At 34.6% G+C, this 23402-nt stretch overlaps 1 protein-coding gene across 1 annotated transcript in view; it reads left to right on the top strand.

Annotated features, from left to right (window-relative positions):
* The window catches only part of Syx5 (syntaxin 5), a 202696-nt gene that overhangs the window by 9062 nt on the left and 170232 nt on the right, over positions 1-23402 (top strand). The window contains exon 2 of the mRNA XM_090398913.1: positions 4869-5113. Coding sequence (XP_090255039.1) covers positions 4907-5113 — 207 coding nt within the window. The 5' untranslated portion in view covers positions 4869-4906. The remainder of the gene's footprint in view (positions 1-4868; positions 5114-23402) is intronic.

The following is a 23402-nucleotide window of genomic DNA, read 5'->3' as shown; positions in this document are numbered from 1 at the left end:
GTGTAGAGTAGATACCATCCCTCGATGAGTCCTTGGACTCCCTGGAGGTGTCACGTAATAATAATGTTTGTGTGCAATAGCTATGCCAGACTTTAATCTTTAAAGGTACCTGTGGCATAATGATCATACAATGAAAATAACTTGATAACCACAATAATAAACATTAATGAAAAGTACAGATATTTCATACTAAACGTGTGGACAGACTTATGTGTTCGTCGAACATGTTGTTTATTATTTTAACGGTATAATAGAACACAGAAACTAAGTAAATAATTAATTTATTAACTTGATGCTGATATTTCCGAAAAGATCCGAAAAGATCTCAAGAATTCTCATTAAACATAAACTAAGCACTACATTCAGACCATGTAGCAAATTAGCCACCCTCATCCGCTCACCCAAGGACAGCATTCCTCCTTTATCACATCCAGGAGTCTACCAAGTACCCTGCTCATGCAATCAAGCCTACTACGGTCAAACAGGAAGAACTGTGAATATCCGCATCAGCGAACATAAACGATACGTCCGGAAATATCATTATGGGAAGTCGGGCCTAGCAGACCATGCTCTGGATACCCCTGCACACAGGATCAACTGGAAAAACACAAAAGTACTACACAGAAACCCATATAAATCAGAGAGATTGTTCTTAGAGGCGACAGAAGCCCTAAAACACACCCCAAATCTCAACAAATATGGTTGTATTAACTTGCCGAAGATCTGGGAGACAGTCATATTAAGGAAAAACTAGCACTTTTCTAGGACTCTAGCAATATATGATAGCGTTTTTTTTTTTTTTTTTTTCTCAGATAGAGGGCGCCAAAATCAGGACTCTAGTCTTTGTGTTGCTGCTACAATTTTGTTAATGTACACCATGTTGTTTTAGTCTCGCGTATTGTGACAAACAGTGTTTTTGTGCTCTGAAGATGCTGGTTATAATACCAGCGAAATATCAGCATCAAGTTAATAAATTAATTATTTACTTAGTTTCTGTGTTCTATTATACCGTTAAAATAATAAACAACATTTCATACTAAAACTGAAAGTACATCAGGCAGTTCAAAGAACAGGAGTATAAGGTAAATGCAAGAAGTGGTTTTCAGTTAAAATCAATTGTTGTGTATTAGAAAAATAATATATTTAAAATAAAAAAAAAAACTAATTCTGATGTTTACATTAAACAAGAATTTCCCAAACTTTAGAGAGAGACAGACATAAATCATTCCAATCAGATTATGCTGGTGTAAAGAGTTTCACAACTTCCTTTGATAAAAGTGTTCATATTTAAAACTACATCTATGGAGTAGATTAGCTTCATTTCACAGGATGGCATAGTTAGTATCAATAGTGTGCAATGCCAAACCAGACTTTGAGTTTGTGTAGCATTGATGTGCATTAATTCTTTTTTCTACAGAATGGCCTTGCCCAAAGTATTTCAGAGTACATTCACAAGGGATCTGGTGACAATATTGTCTTTTGTAGATGGTAACAAATGAGAAATTTTGTTGTTAGGAAAATGTGGGATAAAGGTGAAACTTCTTCAATGCTACCATAGGTTCAGAGAGATGGCAGAAATATAAGGGAGTGGAAACCTGTGGTCTTGCAAAGAATCTATAGGTGTTAGGTGTCAGTTATCTATTGGATTTAATGAAGGTTGTAACCATTTAATTCCATTAAAGTTTTGATAGCATACTTTATTAAGTCTTTTAAAATTCTTTGGTGCCACTGTGTTGATATTGGTAAGCTAGGGTTATATGAAGGCAAAGGATATGGCTTAAACAGTAACAAAAAAAAAGGTGTGCATTCATTTTGTATAAGAAAATCATGTGTGCATGCATGTATACACACACACGCATACATATATATACATGTGCACACAAGGAAGGAGATATGAATATGTAGATAAGACCTATTAAAAATAATGCATTATATATACAAGATAGTACCTACTCCAAACCATTTAAAATGCTACTTGTTGAATGTAGGTTGCATTCTTTAGTTCGCCTGTTTAAAACAAATCATTTTACTGATAAAATGCAGATATTACATGACACCATCTTTATTTTGATATAGAGATCAGAAACTTGCAGTACCACTATTATGGGAGATCTTTCTTTCCTATATTTTTAAATATAATGCATGTCAGCTGGCAGATATGAATTGAGAAATTAAGAGAAAGTAAATTAGTCAAAGCTAAAAACATAACAACTATAGACTCTGCCACATTATATTGAAAGAGCATTATTGATGTTACTTATCTTGTAGATTAATGCCCACCACCATCCAAGCTCATCAAACTAATATGCTGACAACCAACTCATGTTTTTCAGCCTTTTGACACATTCTTAATATATATCAAACCCACACATACAAAAGATCACAGTTCCTTATAGCACATCACTGCCATGTGTAAGTAATAGGATAAGAATGGATTTGTTGATGCATTTCTTGAACAGTTGAAAATTGTCTTTTGGAGAAGACTGAATTACGAGTGAGGCTTATATGTAAATCCATACTTATAAGACGTTCTTCCCTTATTGTACTTCTTATTATGTTAGTAATATTGTTTTCTACATTTAAAATCTAATCAGTGCTCTCTTCAACAATCTTATCTTCGTTTAGCAGCACATCATTTTATTATTATTATTAAGAGAAAACTCCAGGGATTCAGGAACTCGTAGAGGGAGGCCATATTATTTGCACCAGCTGTCATACCTCTTCAGTTCATTCACACTACTTGCACACATAACATCCAACAGCAATCAATTCCAATCATGCACCACTATGAGAGAAAAATCTAGCTCTCACCCCTGTCTTGACAGCATTCATTCTCAATTTCCAAGGATGCCCTTGTGTCCTTTCCCCATCCTCCATAAAATAAAAAATTTCATGTACTGAAATTCTGTATAGCCCTTTCAGAAGTTTCTAACCCTCAATCATATTACCCCTCTTTCTCCTGTTTGCTAGTGTCTGCAGCCTACAAATTCTCAATCTCTCTTCATAATCAGTACTCCACAATCCTGATATAATTTTTGATACTCTCCTTTGCACACTCCACTGTATCAGAATCACCACGGAGACCAGACCTGCATGCAGTAGTCTAAGTGGGGTCTTATCAAGGCCTTGTAAAACAGGCAAAATGATTTATCTTTACATGATGAGGTTTGTTTCAGTTGACATTATATTCTGAGTTCTATTTACAGTTTTTGCCATATGACCCTTGAACTTCAAGTTTCTGTCTACTAACACTCCAAGATCCCTAGCCTCATCAATTTTTTTTTTCAAGCATATCTAATCACACTACAGTGTATGACTACATTTATTAACATTGAAATGACAGCTATTTTCACATGCCCACAATTCCAGCCTATTCAGATCATTCTACAAGTACTGCATATCAGCCAGATTCCTGATTATCCTACCTATCTTTGCATCATCAGCTAATAGCTGTATGTCACATGTCAAATCCTTCCCAATGTCATTAATGTACTGATTGAATAACAATGGACTAAGGACTGATCCTTGAGCCACATCACTGGTCACCTTGAATCTTTCAGATTCACCCCCCCCCCCCCATATACCACTTTTTGATATCTGTCAGTCAGCTATCCTCTTATCCATGCCAATCATTTATAATTCAATCCATATTCTCCAATTTATGTAATAGTATTCCTATTATTGTTATTACATGACACGGAGTCTGGCAATTCCATGTTGTATTCTGTCAAAAGTCTTAACAAAATCCAAAAATATCATGATGTATTCATTCCCCTTGTCTGACTCAGTGGTAACATTATTATAGAATGTGAGCAAGTTGCTAAAACATGACCTTCCCTTAGTAAACCCATTGTAAAGTAGAGATTCTCTGTCAACCCATTTCTGAATGCAAGTCCTAACCAACTTTTCCAAAATCTTCACCACTCCTGAGATACTGATTGGTTGATAGTTGGATTGTTGCACCACCCTTGTGCAATGGGATTACCATATATTCTTTCCACTCCTGTAGAATCTTCCATTCTGAGACTCAAATTATATAGCCTGGTCAAGGGAATAGCCAGTTCAGCTGAACCCACTTTTAGTATCTATGCTGATATCTCATCAGGTTCTATTGCAGAATTCTTATTAGTTTGTGCAACAGCTCCAGTACTTCCTCCTCATCCACAAGATTCCTCATAGCATATACCAGGTTGATAGCTTTTAGTAAAATGGCTGCTCATTAGTTGAACAATCACTTTTGCATATATTAATTCAGTAATCAAAATTTATTGAGTCTTCTCTTCACTTTTTTCCAAAGTAATCTTAATTTAGCTTTTGTTGCTTCTATTTGTTGATCCCTTTTACTGCCAGTTGACATTAACAAATATAACAAATAGGTTTTTTTTTTTTGCTGTAAGGGGAAAAGATTCTTTACAACTTTAGCTATTTTGGTGGTGATGCTGAAACACCTTAGCAGAAGGTAGAAATTTAGGTTTTGGATGAAAAAAACACGATTGGTTCCATACAAGATGGACTAGGTTTGTTAGCTTGAGATAGAAAATTCTCCAGTCACAGATGGGATGAGAGTCTAGCTCTTTTCCAGTGAAGTGGCATCTGATATGACATGCTGTTTTTCTGCTAAACTTTTGTGTAATTCAGTTGTTCTAAATGTTCATTTTACTATTCCCATGTTTTGATTCTAACAACTAAGAATCACAATTTTAATCCATGTCATTTCTTCAGTTTTTGTACCCTAATCAATCAGCAAAGGGATTGTAGTTTTAATTTCCAAAGCAGCACTTTCTGTAAATTAAAATGTATTTAGTTTGCATAATTTTTTTTAATGGAAGCTTGTTTTATTTAAAACTTGTACAATTATTTACTTTTAGGTGCTACATCTTTTGTATGATAGTCATTCTTTTTACCAATGATTACTCGGCGCAGAAGAACTACGTCAGAAACAGATAAAGAAGTTCAAGATAGTTTAGCATTTAATAGGGTACAAAATTTCATTTTACAAACAGATTCCTCAAAAGCTTCCGTTATAACTTCTCCTGATCATTTACAAGAAATGACATGTCGAGACAGAACTAGTGAATTTATGTCTACTGTAAAATCTATGCAAGGTCGTATGGTATGTATACACATACATAATGGAATTTGAGCTGTAGAAACTTTCTTTTTTTTAGATACATATGCTAGATATAAAAGGAGTTATGAATATTTGGTGGTTTATTCTTATATTTAATGTTAAGACGATGTTTAGCAAATAATTGGTTTTCTCTCTAACATTTAATTTTTAGTGCATTAATGCTAATTTCAAATGTTTTTAAAATACTTTATTACCTAAGCTGGTTCGTGAAATGTTAAACATATACTGAGAAGCCAAATTATCCCATTCTTGAGTAGATTGATAATCAACTGTTGTAACACACATAGTATATTAGTACCATATGTATATCTTGGCATTAGGGCAGAGTAAGACTTTTTTTAATTTGAAGATTTGTATGCTCTTCGAGGAAAACTGAAATGTTAAGATGTATGTTGATATTATGAAAATAGGTTACTTATATAAAAATATTTCTTTATTCATAGAATTTTCACTCAGTATGCTGAGCACATTCAGTGTGATTGCATTCTTACATGTTTGAGCATCAAATACTTGACATTCTCAAACATTTCAAATGTCAAATTCCTTCTTAGTATCATCATTTTCCATGCATGTGTACATATATGTATGTATGTTATTGTATGAATACTGGCTTTTGTTATTTTAGTGGTTTGGTTAATTTCTCTCGTATTCTGTATAAATTTTTTCATCTATCTCCTTTCTGTGCCATCTTTGTTTTTTTGTTGTCTGTTAATCTCTATATTTTGCCATCTTCATTAATAATTTTGTTTAGATAACTAAAATGTTTTGTTTTATATTGATTCTTCAGTGAGAATGTAGGTGATGTTTTTCATGTTTCTACCTCTTTTTTTTTTTTTTTTTCCCTACATAGTTTGTGTTTTTATTGTTGATTTTCATGCCAAATTTATTATAGCAATTATTCAGTTTGGTTCAGTAATGCTGAAAACTTTTCCTGGATTTATTGAGAAGTGTAAGTAAAGAGGTGAGTTGAATATCTCGAATTTTGCTATCAGGTTTAATCCCACTTTCCCCTCAAGATATCCATATAGATGATTTATAAGAGTGCAGGTGATGTGCACCTTGTCTTACACATGATTTTGCATCAAATCTTCCTGTACCTCCCTCATTTCCAGCTGCTGATTTATAACTTAAGTGTAGGCTGTATAATGTCTTATTTATTCCATATAATAGTAATGCTTTGAACAATTTTTCTTTTGCCACCTTTTCCAGATTACCAAACTTAAATACAGATCATTGTTACATTCCCATGATTTCCCAACTATTTGTTTTGAAGTGAAAATCTGATCTTGTCAGCCCCCTGTTTGTCCTGAACCTAACTTCTCCTTAGTTTCTCTTCCAAATTTTTCTTCTGTGGTATGCCTGCATAAATCTTAGTTCAGTAAGGAAATTGCTTTTAATTCCAGCATTATTTTATTTCCTTTTTTTATTGATAGTATTACAAGAGCTTTAATCCTGGAAGTCAGTGTACTGACTGGCTTTCTGAATTATGCAGTGTAGCCCTAAAAAACTTTTATAGTTCCATGTTTGAGCATTTTCTGTTTGAATATCATTTACTTAACCTATCTTTCCACATGTCAGTTTTCTGATGGCTTTTTCTACCTCATGTATTGATATGTACACTTGATTGCATTCTTCAATATTTTATTCTGCTATTTTGTCACTGTTTATTTCATATATTTTTTCAAAGTAATTACTCCAGGCATCCAGAATGTTTTTATCTTTTGTTTTTAGGTCACCTTTATATCGTCCAGTATTCTCCACCATTTCTAAACTTTTTCAGTAGCTTCCACAACATTTTGCCACTTTCATGATCTTTGTCTTCTGTATTCTTACCAAATTCTTCCAATAACTTTTGTTCTCCTTCACATAGCCTAACCTTTGTGCATTTTCTTCTGTATTTTAGATGTTTTCATTCATAGTGATATCTTGTATTTTTAAGTTCAGAATACAACAGTATACCCAGGATTAGAAATACAAAGTGACTTAGTAAGTGTTGAGCAAGATATAAATGAACTTGATTGAAAGGAAAAACGTGTACAAAAGTTTTGAAAATCTTTGATCTGAGAGCTGCTCAACTTTGAGAAGCTCTTAGATCTGAATTGTGGAGATATGCAAATATTATTGAAGAAAGGAGGGTGCGAAAAATCAATTTAGCAACAAAATCTGAGGAAGACTGCTTTGATTGACTCAACTGAGAGAGAGCATGTGGATTGTTTGCAAAGATATGAAAATAAGAACTGCATGGTAAATAATAACATAAGAAGCCTGAATGGCAAAGAAATGGAGCTAGCTGAGGAATTAGATAAGTACCAGATCGACATAATAGGGGTGACTGAAACAAAAAAGACAAACTGGTGAGATCTTTCTGAGCAATAAATACAAAATATTATATTCTGGCAATGACAATCAAGGAAAAAAAGGAGTAGCCATAGTATTCAACACAAAATACGAGGCTAATCTTCTTGAATGGCAGGCAGTCACAAGTATAGTGATGTGGGTAAATATCAGAATGGAGAACTGAACAATGAGACTTATTTGTGCCTATGGTCCCACAGAAGGTTCTACTAAGGTAGAAGTAGAGGAATTTTTTGATGCTTTAGAGAAAGCAACTAACACAATGAAAAAGGAGAAGTTGGTTCTTGTTGAGTATCTAAATAGCAGACTAGGAAATGATTGTCAGACATACAAAAATATTTTGGGAAAATTTGGAGAAAAGAGCAAAGCTAATAATAATGGCAAATACCTGTTGGATTTCTGCTCAGCACATGGACTGGTTATTACTAACACCATGTTTCAACATAAAAATGTGCACAAATTCACATGGAGGGAAGAGGCAAGGAATAAGAAAAGTTTCATTGACTATGTTATTGTTGATAGTGATGTTTTCTCCCTGGTGCAGGACACCAGAGTGTACAGAGGATTTGAAATTGGAAGTGATCACTATTTAGTCTTGAGCAGGATAAAATTGAATTTCATATTGAAAAAAATAACACATAAGAAAATTTTAAAGTGAATAAAAGTTGAGCAGTTCTCAGATGTGAACTGTAGACTAAAATACACAAAGATTATTGAAGAATAAATAAAAGAATTTGAGAACAGGAACCAAACCTTGGAGATTTAGTGGCAAACCTTGAAGAAAACCCTGATTGATTCGGCCAGAGAGGCATGTTGTGAGGTTGTCTGCAAGGATAGAAAAATCAGAACTCCATGGTGGACACAGGAAGTTAAAGAGGCGGTGAAGGAAAAGAAGAAAGCATATCAAAAGTTCCTTACAAATAAGTCAGCTTTTGCTCTTAGAGAATACAGAGACAAATGTAAGAAAGCTAAACACTCTGTAAAACTAGCTAAATAAAAGTCATGGGAGAACTTTGACAAGAACATAGAAAATAAATAGCAAGTAGCTGGTAAGATATTCTGAGGTTGTTGAAGAAGCTTAGAAATGGAGGAAAGAGTGCTGTAAAAGAAGTTAGAAATGATAAAGGTGACATGAAAATTTGGAGAAAAAGATATCCTTGAAGTATGGAGTAATTAATTAGAAAAATTTCTAAATGAAACAAGCAGTGATAGCACAGTGGTAAAAAACACTCAACAGGCATACAGTCAGGAATACATATCAATACTTGAAGTAGAAAAAGCCATCAAATACCTGAAATGTGCAAAGGCAGTAGGAGTAGATGATATTCGACCAGAATTGCTGAAGTATGATGGTATAAAAGTCTTACAGTGGCTGCACTGCATAGTTCAGAAGGCGTGGACAGAGGGACGAATTCTTGATGATTGGAGTAGAACTCTAATAGTACCCATATATAAAAAGGGAAATAAAACTGAATGTGAGAATATGATGAGAGGTATTTTCCTACTGAGTATTCTGGGCAAGATTTATGCCAGTATACTTGAGAAATGGTTGAGAAGAATTGGGAAAGAAAAGCTTGGTGAAGAACAAGCTGGATTCAGGCCAAATAGGGGCTGTCGGGATCAGATCTTCACTTTACGACAAATATTTGAGAAAGCATGGGAATATAACAATGATCTGTATTTAAGTTTTGTCGATCTGGAAAAGGCATATGACAAGGTGTCAAGAGAGATGTTATTCAATATGTTACAGTTATATGTCAATGGGGCATTATATCAAGCAATACTTAGTCTTTATTTGAGTTGCAAGTCAGCAGTTGGAATTGAAGGAAGTACAGGAAGATTATTTAATGTTAAATCTGGTGTGAGACAAGGATGTACATTATCTATATGGATCGCATTATGAAGGAAGGTGGTATTAAACATGATATCAGAATTGGAGATGTTAATGTATGTTCTTTACTTTATGCGGATGATGTTATACTTCTAAATAAATCCACTACAAGTTTGCAAGATTCCCTGACTAAATTGAATAACTGTTGTAATAGATATGGTATGAAGATCGGCAATAAAAAGACAAAGACAATAAAAATAGGTAGAATCGTTGAAAAATGTCAAATGTGTTGTGAACAGTGAACCTGTGGAACAAGTAAAACATTTCAGCTAGTTAGGCATAATTTTTAGTGAAGGTGGTAAATTAAATATGGAAATAGACAACAGAATCAACAAAGCTGGTATGGTAGGAAGTCATTTGAATGAATTCATATGGAATAAGAGAGAAATTAGTCAGAACAGTAAATTAGCTGTATACGAGACAGTGTTCAAACCAGTTTTATCTTATGGATCTGAGAGCTGGGTCAGAAGTAAAACACTTGACCAAAGACTAGAGACCACAGATATGAGAGTCCTGAGAAAGATTATATCCATGAATAGATGGCATCAATGGCAATATCATATTAAAAACGAGGATATTAGGAAAGAACTAGACATTGTCAGCATCCAGGAATGCGGGTAGCGGAGCTAATCTGAGGTGGTATGGTCACTTAAACAGAATGGTCATGGAAAGCTTAGCAAGGCAAGTGTTCTCTGCCAGGTTGACAGGAAAATGACCCAGAGGGAGACCAAGATATAGGTGGATTGATATGGTACAAAGTGCCTTAGACGATAGAAATATAAGATCTGATAATGTTGGAGTCTTGACAAGTAACAGACTGATTTAGAGGAAAATTGTAGATAGGAAGTTAGTAATGTTGTAAATTTTTCATGTAGTACTATCATATCCTGTACACCCCTTGAGGGTACTTGAGGGTGACTGGTGGGGGGGAGGACATGTCAGGAATTTGATGATGATGAGAAATAAGGAAGTTAAAGAAGCATTCCATGAGATGAAGAAGAATCATATTACAAATTCCCAGTTAGTAAGTCAGTATGTGCTTTGGAAAATATAGAGGAAAAATGTAAGGAAGTTTATGCAAGGAAGTAACTAAACTAAAGCCATGGAAGATTTGTGAATTTTATTCAGAAACACGAGTAGTATCCAAGGAATGAAAGAATCATAAAACTGATATAAAAACTGAAGAAAAGATATGGATATCTGTTATTTTTTGTGAAACTCAACCATGACAGGTTATAAACTTTTGAAATGTTTGTATTGTGGATAGGATAAGGATTAGATAATCTGCAAATCCTTCTCTAACAAATGACCAAATATGAACTTTTTTTAAGCCATTTAGATAAGCATTAGGTAGAGGTCTTGCTCTGATCACTAACACACATCCTCCACCTAAAGATGTTCACACATTCCTCTCATAATTTTCAAAGCCAAAGCATATTGGTTGAAAACAAGAGATGCAAACACTCAGCCAACGAGGCTGGCAACCTTTTTTTTTTGTCCCTAATTTCATTACGTGTGTCCTTATTGTGATATTACTTACTGCGATATCCAGATTACTATGATTTTTCTCTTTGAACATATAAAGAAATCAGAGCCAAAATATGCTTGGCTGTGAGTTATGTGTGTGTGTGTGTATATATATATATATACACATACATACATACATACATACCATATTTACTTGAATATAACTCATCCTTGTGTATACTCGCACCCCTGATTTAATTTGCAAAAAAAAAATGTAAACGTTTCACATATCTGAAAAATACTTTAACATGCAGAGACAAACAAGTTGTTGTTCCTCTGTATCGAGCCTTGATAAGACCCCATCTGGTCTACTGTGCCCAGTTATGGGCCCCAGGGTTTCTTCGTGATGGGGAGGAAGTGGAGAGGATCCAGAGACGAGTGACCAAGATGATAGCAGGTCTGTGGAATGAACCTTATGAGAATAGGTTGAAGATTTGTGGGTTGCAGAAATTGGTCGATAGGCAAAGGAGGGGTGATATGGTTGAGACATTCAAATTACTGAAGGGTTTCTATAAGATTGATCCAGAAGATATTTTTGAAAATATGACTGGTGGGGGGGAGGATTAGGGGCCATGATTGGAAGCTGGGCAAGAACGTGGTTGACAAGGGTGTTAGAGCTAGGTTTTTTACTTGGAGAGTAGTGAATGAGTGGAATAAGCTTCCAGTGTCTGTTGTGGGTGCTACGACCGTGAATGAGTTCAAGGCAAGGTATGATAGATACTGTGTGAATGTTGAATAGTTGTTCTTGACATGATGTTAGGGCCTCCCTCGATGAGTCTGTCGACGCCTTGGAGTTGCTCGGAACAATAATAATAATAATATAATGTACACATGAAAAAAGTTTAAAACTTTAAAAAATAGCGAATGTTATGGCAGTTTCAAATATTTTGGAATGTGGTTGCAGAGAATCATCATCTCAACTCCATAATCGTCGGCTTGCCTTTATCGTTAAGTCGAGCCATCTTTTGTTAATAATACACCAATCGTATGCATAGAGATGTAGGCAACCAGTAGAGGAAATGTGGGAGTGAGAGCATCGACCTCTACTCGATCTTGGATTGCGTGTGTGTGTGGGGGGGGGGGATTAAGATAAAGAGATCACCATTAGTGCAACTGGATTTTGAGAGCTTGGGACATGATTTTGCCAGAAATAATTAATTTAATTACAGTAGCATTGTCGTTAAAATATTTAAATACATCGTGTGGTGAAGGTGAGCAGCCGATCTCATAAATAATGTCCATAATTAAAATTTAAATGTATTAATTTTATAAATAATGTGAGCATTTATAAATTATAATGAAATTGAAGATTTAATGATAAATGTAAATTTAGTTTTTTCCTGAAAAACTTTAGTTTCCAAAAATCCCCACATATATCTCGCACCACAATTTTTATCTTTAATTTTGGGGAAAAAAGTGCGAGTTATAGTCAAGTAAATATGGTATATATATATTATTTATTTATTTATTTAAATTTTTTTAAACAAACGAAGTATCAAAACATGAACCACGTGTTTGCGACAAGTGTGTACTTGGTAGTAACATTGGGAATCTATAAGAGATCACCATAAAATAAATATTGACAAAAATGTATTTTTTCAAGATCCCTCAAATTTTGACTTTTTTTTGTTTATGTTTTAGATTTGTTTTTGTCTCCACTAAGAGAAGAGCGAACATTATCTTTGTATCTCATCAGGTATCACATGAGATACAAAGTAAAAAAGATATGCATGTGATGTGCAGTTGACCACTAGAGACATTCTGATCAATTGCACATCACACGTAATACTCTCAGTCAAAAAGTTCTTATAGGGTACATATAGATATACATGCTTTGCTTGTTTTGTGATTTTTAGTGATTCAGTAATATGTTTTGAATGGTGAATTGTGTACTTTACCTAGTTGTTACATAATGCGTGAATCTGTTTCAAACAAAAGCAAAACTAGTGAACCTAAAGTGCACAATTCACCATTGATATGAAATGTCATATCATTGCTATGACACTTCATATCAATGATTTGAAGTGTCTTATTCAAATTTGAATATGAAACTTCATATCATTGATATAAGCTGAAAAAGGTGAACATGTAGCTTTTTTCACACTGATTTAATATATTTTCAGTTATATTTTTGGCTAAAATTTAAATGCATTGGATGGTGTTTACTTGTTCCATCCCTCCCATTTTTGAGTAGCCTTCCAATTTTTCATTTAAATTTTTGTTACTTTTTTTTTTTCTACTAATTGTAATTTACAGTTTATTTTTACATTTTTTTGTCTTGAAAAGGAATATAAAATTCCTTGTGAAACCATGCTTCCACTTGGTAAAGTGAAAGAATTGTTTGCAATACAGAATGTGTATGATAAATGGAATTTAGCCTTCCAGTACATTTTCATACAGAGTAATGTTTTCCTTAAGCAGAATGTAACAGAAGAACTCAAGGTCAAAAAAAGTGTTAGATTCGATTATGGTGTCACAGCATATTTCAGTTAAAGGTGTAACTATTCTGCCTATGTTTGGTGACAGTGATCATGCAGTACTTGCTTCAGAAGTGGCTAGGTTTATGAATGTTCCATTCAGAAAAGGTTACATGTTGAACTATAAAGCAGGAAATTATGAGCAACATGAGTATACTGAGTTCTGTGGAGTGATATCAGTTGCTTGATGGGAAGAATATCGACAGTGCATAGAATTTACAAAATACTTAAATGATGCAATATTAGAATGTGTTCCAAGAGTCTATTTGCATCAGGTGTATAAGGAGGAGGAAATATTAAAGCTGTTGCACAAACTGAATAAGAATTCAGCAGTAGAGACTGATGGAATATTAGGAATTCAAAGGAATAGTCAATTGAATTGGCTATTCCTTTGACCAGGTATAATTTGCATCTCAGAACAGGGAAGATTTTGCAGAAGTGGAAAGAATGTATGGTAATCACATTGCACAAAGGAGTGCAAAGACCAATGTATCCAACTATCAACCAATCAGTATCTCAGGATGGTGGTGAAGATTTTGGAAAAGTTGATCAGAGCTCGTATTCAGAAATGGATTGACAGAGAATCTACTTTGCAATAAACAGCATGGGTTTACTAAGGGAAGGTCATGTTTTAGCAACTTTCTCACATTCTATAATAATGTTACCATTGAGCTAGACAAGGGGGAATGGATACAGCATCAAAGACCATTGCATAAATTTATGGAATATGAGATTTGATTATAAAATATTAGTGGGAATATGAGGATGGCTGACAGATAGATATCACAAAGTGAAATATGTGAGATGTGAGTCTGTCTGCAAGAGTTAATGTAATCAGTCCTTGGTCCACTGTTATTCAACTGTACATTAATGACATTGGGAAGGATTTGACAGGCAGCATACAGGTATTTGTTGATGATGCAAAGATAAGTAGGGTAATCACGAATGCATTTGATATGCAGTACTTGCAGAATGATTTGAATAGGCTGGAATTGTGGACATAGGAAATTGGATGCCAGTGTGGGATTATATTGGTGGGATTATGCTAAGAAACTGATCAGGCTTAGAGATCTTTGAGCATTAGTAGATAGGAAGTTGAAGAGGAGCCATGTAGCAAAGGTTTGCAAATACAACTCAAACGATAATTGCAATGCTGAAACAAACTTTGACATGTAAAAATAAGAATGTCATTTTGCCTCTTTGCAAGACCTTGATAAGACCTTACTTGGACTATTATCCATAGGTTTGGCTTGCTGGTTTCTGTTGTGATTCTGATACAATGGAAAGAGTGCAAAGGAAAGTGTTAGAAATGATAGTGGAATACTAATCAGGATTGTGGAATACTAATTATGAAGATAGATTGAGAATTTGTCACAACAGACAGTAACAAGCAGGAGAAAGAGGGATGATGTGTTTGAGTCTTACAAACTTTTGAAAGGCTCATAATGTATTTCTTTGGAGGGTTTATCATTTTATGGAGGGTGGTGAAAGAACAAGGGGCCATCCTTGGAAGCTGAGAATGAATCCTGCCAAGAAGGGGATGGGATCTAGTTTTTACTCTTGTAGAGTGGTGCCTGATTGGAATGGATTTCCATTACATGTTGTGTGTGCATTTGCATTACAAGCAGTGCAAATGAATTGAAGAACAAGTATGATAGCTGGTGTGTGTAGTATGTGGCCTCCCTGGATGAGTCCTTAACTCCCTGGAGGTCTCTCTCAATAACAATAATATAGTTTCTATATTACAGAATCTGAGTTCTGTATCTGACTTACAGCTAAAATTGAAGATCCCGAAGAATACAAAGGTGGGTTAACTTTAAATCTCATACAAGGCATTATACTATTTTTTCACTGTTATTATCTGGATGGATCACATTGTTAATGAAAGTAATTTAAAACCTGATATTCAAACAGTGAATATTAAACTTAGTTGTTTACAGTATGCAGATGATTTTATCCTTTTTAAAGGAACTACAAGTCTTCAGCGTTTTAAATGCCATGGCAAATTTGGCATGAAAATATTCATTAAAAATTACTAAATATACTAAAATTTTGAAAATAGTCAGGTTCATAGAAAAACATCAACTGTGCATACTCAGCTGTAAATGTATAAAATAGATTGCACATTTTGTCTTTTAGATACAAAATAATTTTTTTTTAGATACAAAACAATTTAGGGTGAAGATGGCAATAATTAAATAATCAAATAAGTCAGGCTGGTATGGTGAAAAGCTGACTGAGCAAATTTATATGGAGTGAGAAAGAGAGAGAAATTATACACAGTAAACCAGCAATATACAAGAGTGTTCAAAGAATTGGAACATATGGATCTGAGAGTTGGGTAAGAATAAAATAGTTGGTCAAAAACACTAGAGATGACAGCTATTAAGACCTGATCCAAAATTTTTATATGTTGGAACTATATTAAAAATGAAGATATCAGAAATGAATTTGACATTATTAACCCCCCAACCGGCCACGACGTCTATAGACGTCGAGATAAATCTGGATACGAAGCTCTAAAACCCATTGAATAACATGAATAAGAAGTGCAATTTGGTGTCACTATTTCATCCACCTTGGCTGGTAGGGAGGTTAATAATCCCTAAGCAGCAGTAATCCTAAGATGGCAACATGATATGGTGCTCCATGCTTGCCATTAAATAAGCATATCACTGGGGAGGTACCCAAAGATTAACCACAGCAACTGTCCATCACTTAAACAGAATGAGAGATGAAAGATTAGCAAAACTAGTGTATGAAGCAGAAATGGCAGGAAAAAGACCTGGAGGAAAACTGAGTGCTTCGGAATATCAAAATCACAGTGATATAACATATAATAGACCAATTTGAAATAAAGTTGTTGAGAGTAAAGTACTCATGAATAATATTGGCTTGATCGAACAGTATAAATGGCACTCTCAAAATAAATGCATATCCACTTGTAAAGAGATGCATTTATTTTGCTAGAAAATATCATCTTATCAGGGAAAAATTAAGACAAATAAATATCCAGCTGAGGTTTGATTGTGGATGTTAATGTGATAACTTAATGATTAACAGAAACCAGTGCACCATACAACAGCCAAGATCAGAAACTACTCTGCTTCCTCATTGTTGTTATTTTTTTCTTATAATTTATTTTGACCTTATTTTGATTTTATTCAGATCTTGTTTAATGCCATTTTGATGATGTTTCTATTGAGAATGTGAAACATCATTCATGAAATGGTAGAAGCCATTAATAAAACAATTAAATATTTTTTTTAACCAGTCCTTGACATACCTATCATCAAACTCAAAAGTATAAATATGTTTTATATTGCAAGCCATGGAGCTGATTACAACCAGATGGGTCCACAGGTGGCTGATGGTGGATCACTCCCCAGAACATGGAATGTAACTGCAAGATAAGCAGTATAACCTGACAAATAAGTAGTCCCAGACCAACAGCAGCATTGCCATCAGAGATGGTGGAGTGGCCCTTGGCAAGGCCTCTCAAACCAAAATGCCATAGAAGCCTAAGATGGCAACATGATATGGTGCTCCATGCTTGCGATTAAATAAGCATGTCACTGGGGAGGTACCTGAAGATTAACCACAGCAACTGTCCACCAGGTAAGGTGTGACTGCACAGGCATATACTCCATGTCAGAAATTCTTCTATTTTGGGGAATGATAGCAACCGGCACTGGTCCCAAGCTACTTCATAGCTGGAAACCATTGCAAGCTACCATCATTCTGACTAATACCTCACCTTTGGGTCCAATGTCAGCAGTTGTATCCTAGATACTACAAGAAATGAGCACACATTGTCATAGCAGATGTACTGGCTTGAACATCACCCAGGTCAACAAGGTTTCACATCATCCATAGTTTAGGCAGAGGACTATTAAAATAAGTCTACTACAGTCTATCCACATTATTTTAATCACCTTAAAAATCAGCCAAACACCATCAGCGAGAATTGCTTATCATCCTTTAGCTGAACATCAAACCTAGGGCAAAATCAGAGCAGGTACAAAGCAGACACTGTTGTTTTACAAGAAACTCACCACAACTCACAAGAAAATATTGCCATACCTAATTACATCTTTCTCACTGATAAACCTGATGGACTGGCAAAAGCAGATCTGGAAAGCACTCTGAACCTCTGCGACACTTAAAGTGACTTTTTCATTGGTATCTGTGTGTGCACAACTTCTCAATGTACAATATATGTACGCCTCCTCTACTTGATTGGCCAAACTTTGCACATCCTCAGCCAGCCCATTCTTGTATTGTCAGGAATTTCATCTTGTACAGTATATTATGGGGATACGATAACGATGACAACCCAGGCCTGCGACTGCCACTGGATGCTAATAAACAACCTTCATCTTCTCTATGACAGCAAGCAATCTGGAAAATAGGTATCAGAATAACCTGTGACCTCTGCTTTGCCACCATACAGAAATTACTTCTTGTTTCAACCTAAAGTATTGCCTCCATATATCCACAGCCAACACAGATCCTGCCTAATTACAATATGACTTTTAATCCCCAGAATAAACAGCTTCCCAATATCCCAATGGCATATCAGTAAAGCAAACTGGCTGAAATTCACTGTCATTGAAAACAACAGCATAATTCTGTCTACTGTTGGCAACAAAAAAAAATTCACTAAACTCCTCATAGCATATGGTAAAAGGCATTCCCAGAGGATTCAGAGAGATTTACAAACCATGCTGGTGAACCAAGACTGGTATTTTGGAAGAATGTGAAAAACAGAACATTCCAGACACTGCTTCTGGTTCTTTAAGGTCCTTGGATGAAGGTAGAGTTCACCGACACAAAAATTAACATCCTCAACTTTATCAGATCAAGTTAAAAGACTTGATCACTTCTCCATCAACTGGACTTGTACTCCTAACAGAACTAAAGGAAAAGTAAACTCCAAACAGTATTGCAAAAAGCTAAATCCATAATTCCCACAGGGTTCCTCCTTTAGTGCAATTGGAAAAACAATGGTATGTTGCACTCTTCATTTGGAAAAAGGCCAATGTTTAATTCTTGTCGTGATGAGAGGAATTTTTATGTAGCTATTTTCCATTGAAGGTGAGTTAGCTGATATCATGAAGGGAGCAGGATTTTTCTCACAGAAACTCAGGTTTTTAATTCCAAATACAGACAAATCAGCCTTGAGAACACATGCAATTTACAGACTAAAATGTATTAGTGGTGGTGGGCAGTAGATGGCATTGCATGTAGATGGTAGTAACAATCCTGTGTAGTTGGTGGATTAAAGGGTAGAAACAGAGTTGTAGAGTGCTTTCCCTCAATGGGTCCTTGATTGCCTTGGAGGTGTCAGGTAATAATAATACCAAAAAAAGAGATCATCTTTACAAAAAAAATTTCCTAATCATGTCCTACATTTAAAACAAAAACTTCAGTCCTGTTACTCTAAATGAAATTAATACAACTCTCAAACTAATCAATTCAAGTAAATCCCCTGGTGTTAATGGCATCCTGAGACCTGAGTCTATCTAATTTCTTCTCTTGAATAATAAGTGATGAATGACTCCCATTCATCACATTTGGCATGAATCAAAGATAATAGCTTTGCCAAAACTCAACAATTCAACTGATGGCCCTAATAACTGTCCTATAGCATTGTGTGCCATTCATTACAAACTTTTTGAAAGGACTGTCTTCTCTAGCATTTCTCCAAAAATAGAAGCCATCTTACTCAATAAATCTGGCAGAAGCTGCTATGACCAGGTCTTGGCCCACACAACCCATGTAGAAGTCAGATACTAAAAATGTTCAAAAACATGTGCTGCCTTTAAAGACCTAACATCAGCCTATGACCCATATGGAAAAAAAAAAGGGTTACTGTATATTTTAAAAATTCTAAAACTGCTAGAAGAAATGCACTCCAATAGGAAAATGAAGTTCATTTGAATTGACAAAAAAAAACAGAACATTTATCCAGAGAATGAACTGTCCCTTGTCAACTATCTGCAAGTGATATCTCTCTAACAGCCAGTCAAAAATTTATCTTTGCTAGTGATATAGCAGTTGTCACACAAGACATTACTTTCCAGGATGTAATATTTTATCTGTAATATTAGATGTCAGGACACAAATACCATTCGAAACTGTTTAAGGTTCCAACTGAAGTTTAATTCCACAAAAGCTAAATGTATTTATATGCAGGCAAGTGTAGCACTAATTTGTGAACAGATCAGCGGCACTTGCATCCAGTTGCCAGAAACTACCGCTGGCATCACCACATTACAAAAGAGCTTTCAGAAATACCCAATCCAGATCTGTGGTCTTTTTAATCTCCATCTCAGAAAATGCTGCTAGTAAAGAATTTGAAAAAGTTAAGAATTGTCATCTGAAAATATTTGCAGTGCTTCAACAACAGAGCTGTTCCCGACCACACCTATGACAAGACTGCATAGTTATAAATCTATTGTCACAAGCATACTCAGAGGACACAATTAAAACACTTAGTTGTGGACATAATTTTGCAACTGCACCCAAAAAAAAGTAACATTTTTAAAAATTATGACCAACATAGAATGTGGTATCCATGAATTTGCACCAAATATTTGATGTGGTTTCAACAGCAGAGCTGTTCCTGACCATAATTACGACAAGAATGCATAGTTATAAATCTATTGTTGCAAACACATTCAGAGGACACAATCAGTGCACTTAGTTGTGGGTATAATTTTGTCACTGCGCCCAAAAAAGTACCATTTTTAAAAATTATGACCAACATAGAATGTGGTATCCATGAACTTGCACTAATTGTGGCTAACATTTGGTTGGATGTGGCTAGTATTTTAAGTAAATCCAAACCTCCATAGAATAATATTTCACTAAAAGAAATATTAGCACTTAGAACCTATATAAAAATAAACAAATTATTATAACTAAAGCTAATAAGAGTAATGCCGCTGTCATTATGAACTAAGTAGAGTAACAGAAAAATGAATCAACTTCTTAAAGACTCTTCCATGTATCAAATCATAGATTGGATCCTACAAAATCCCAAAAGAAAAGTGTACAAATTATTAGAAAAAAAGTTACATCCTGGCCTAAAGAAATTACCAAAAAACTTAAACCTTATCATGTCCAACCACCCTGGATATACAGAGCCCCTAAAATTCACGATCCCCATATGCTCTTCATCCAGTAGTAGATAGCATAGACAGCCCCACCTACAAACTGGCTAAACATTTATCTAAATCACTTTCCTCCCTTACAGGCAACTCTCCCTCATCTATTCAAAATTCTTTACACTTTAAAGCATTAATAGAAAATTTAACTTTGACAGATTCTGACATCATGGTCAGTTTTGATATCACCTCACTTTTCACTCATGTACCTTTGACAGAGACCCTTGACCTTGTTAAGCCATATTTGGCATAATTGAATTATTCAGATTTACCCATGTGTGCGGGTTTCCTGTGGAAAGGAAAAATGTAAACAACCAACTACATGTGACTGCTATGGTTCCCCCCCCCCCCCCAGTAAACTTCTATATGGAGCATTTTGAAAACCAAGCTCACAACACAGCCACACAAATCATAGAAAAAGAAAATAACAGTAGTTTCCCTTTTTAAATACATTAGTGACACGACTTCCTAATGGCTCATTATCCTTCTTTCTACAGAAAACCCACTTGTAAACAATCACACCACCACCCTTCCCAACAGTATGGCATTCTCAAAACTCTTACTCACCGAGCCAGAGCTATTTGTTCAAATAACACAGCCCTTCAAACTGAGCTTGAAACTACACACAGGATCACAACAAAACCATTCCCATTCTGTATGTTAAGGGCACATCAGAAAAAATGCCCAAAGTTCTTTGCAAATATGATCTCCATACCACTTTCAAACCTTTCATCCAACTAGCTACTTTTATATGTTCTAAAGATTGACTACATCCTCTTGAACATCTGGGAGTGTATAAAGTTCTTTGTGGCTGCAAGTTAGTCTACTTTGTACAAACTAGGAGATCAGTCAACATACTTCTTAAAAAACATCCAATAACATTAGAAGTTGTTACAGTGTAACAACGTCTATGTAATAGGATCAAAAAACAGGTCTGAGAGGCTTTTCTTAGAATTAACATCAGCTATGTTGCACTTTCCAAACTCAAGTATGGGAGACTATCATTTTAAGACCTAATATCCAGACTTCTCTGAATTAACTTTGTAGTTATCTGACCATAGAGGGTGCTACGCAAATACGTTAGGTGTACAATTTTAAATTGCTTTTACAATTACCTGGTTTTGTGCTGTGTGCTTATCACAATTATCATGATGATGCTGGATAAAATTCTTGCAAAATATTAGTATATATAATATGAGTTTAATAAATGTATTTTTTTCCTACTGGTGTTAATTATACCGTTTAGCTTTATTATGGAAAAGAAAAAAAAATACATACTGTAATAAATTAATGCAGTTACACTGTTCAGCTGAATATGCCACAAGACTTCTTCAGCCATTGAATTGCCCTGATTAGGAACAGTAAAAGTTTTTTTTACACACACACACACACACACACACACAAATTAATATTTTTGGTGCTTAATGTAATTGTGGTTTAATCAGTAAATGATTTATTATTAAATATGAAAATCAAAACTAAGTTTCCAGGTAATTTGGATTCATTTAGTAACAAAAATATGAATCAGTAGGTTGTCAGATGATTTCATTTCTGAGTTTTGTTTTTCATATTTTATACTTTTTACTTTTCTGCTACAGCACTTCTCCCAAACACACATCTTCTTGTGACACTTTTGTGGCATTGTGAATGTTAAAAAAAAAAATTTCATTTAGATGTTTTATATTGTATATACAAAAAAAACAAAAACAAAAAAAATTAAATCTAGAAAATATGGTTCTGCCATATGTAGGAGAAAAGTGGATAATACTTTCATTTCATTATCTTCTCTGGCTCAGAATCTCCTTGCCTTGTTCTATGCATTCATTTGCTGTCTGTCATTCTGCAAATTCTGATAATCATTCACTTCTTTCAATATTTATCTCTGAAGCATGATCCTCTCCAAACAAGAAAAAAGAAGTCTTATTGATGATGTTGCCATTAATGTGGTATCTTCCTAGTTCGGGATGCAAGAGTATACAGAGGATTTAAAATTGAAGGGGTCATCACTTAGTTTTAAGTGGGATAAACATGAATATCATACTGAAGAGAATTTTAAAAAAGGATTAAAGTTCATTACCTTGCCAGTAACAGACCTTAGACCACACTGTCTATTATTTATTTGAATGTTAGATTCTATTAATTTTTACCTTGTAACATTTCTAATTGCAAAATAAATAATACAAAATAAAATGAATTGAGAAATGTGCAACTATTGTTACACATTTTTATCAGGGACTAAATGAAGTATGATTTTTCAATATACCCACCCATAATTGTAGATTCAACTGCACAAATATTATTCAAGAAAAAAAATGAAATTTTGACAACAATCAAATCTTGGAGTCTCAGGGGCAAACTTTGAAGAAAATATTAATTCAGCTAGAGAGGCATGCAATGAATTTCCCTACAAGGAGAGAAAAAAATCAGAACTTCATGAATGCCAGAAGTTAGAGGCAGTCCTGGAAAAGAAGAAAGCATATCCAAAGTTCTTAGTAAGTAAGCAATGTCCTGAGAGAATGCAGAGAAAAATTAAGAGAGCTAAGCTATATTTGAGTTACACAATTTTCTGCTTATGTGGCATCTGTTGTGTAGGATAAATAGGCTGCTTTCTGAACATCCTTGAAATGTTCTTTCACAGAACATTTCAAGAATGTTCAGAAAAGCTTACAAATCAGGTTTGGCCTTTCATGCAACAAATGAAATACATGACGTACTCTGTTAACACATAAAAATGCTATACACGAAGGTTAACATGTAATTACATCCATGAAACCTCATCTGAAATTTGTTGAACTACATCATGAGCATGATATATAATCCAATTCAATGATGAAGCAGTTTGAAGGTAA

This window comes from Typopeltis vanoorti, chromosome 10 (genome assembly GCF_054136105.1).
Source record: "Typopeltis vanoorti isolate ZY-2024b chromosome 10, IOZ_Tvanoo_1.0, whole genome shotgun sequence".
Classification (NCBI taxonomy): domain Eukaryota; kingdom Metazoa; phylum Arthropoda; class Arachnida; order Uropygi; family Thelyphonidae; genus Typopeltis; species Typopeltis vanoorti.
This window is presented reverse-complemented; position numbering and strand designations above follow the sequence as displayed.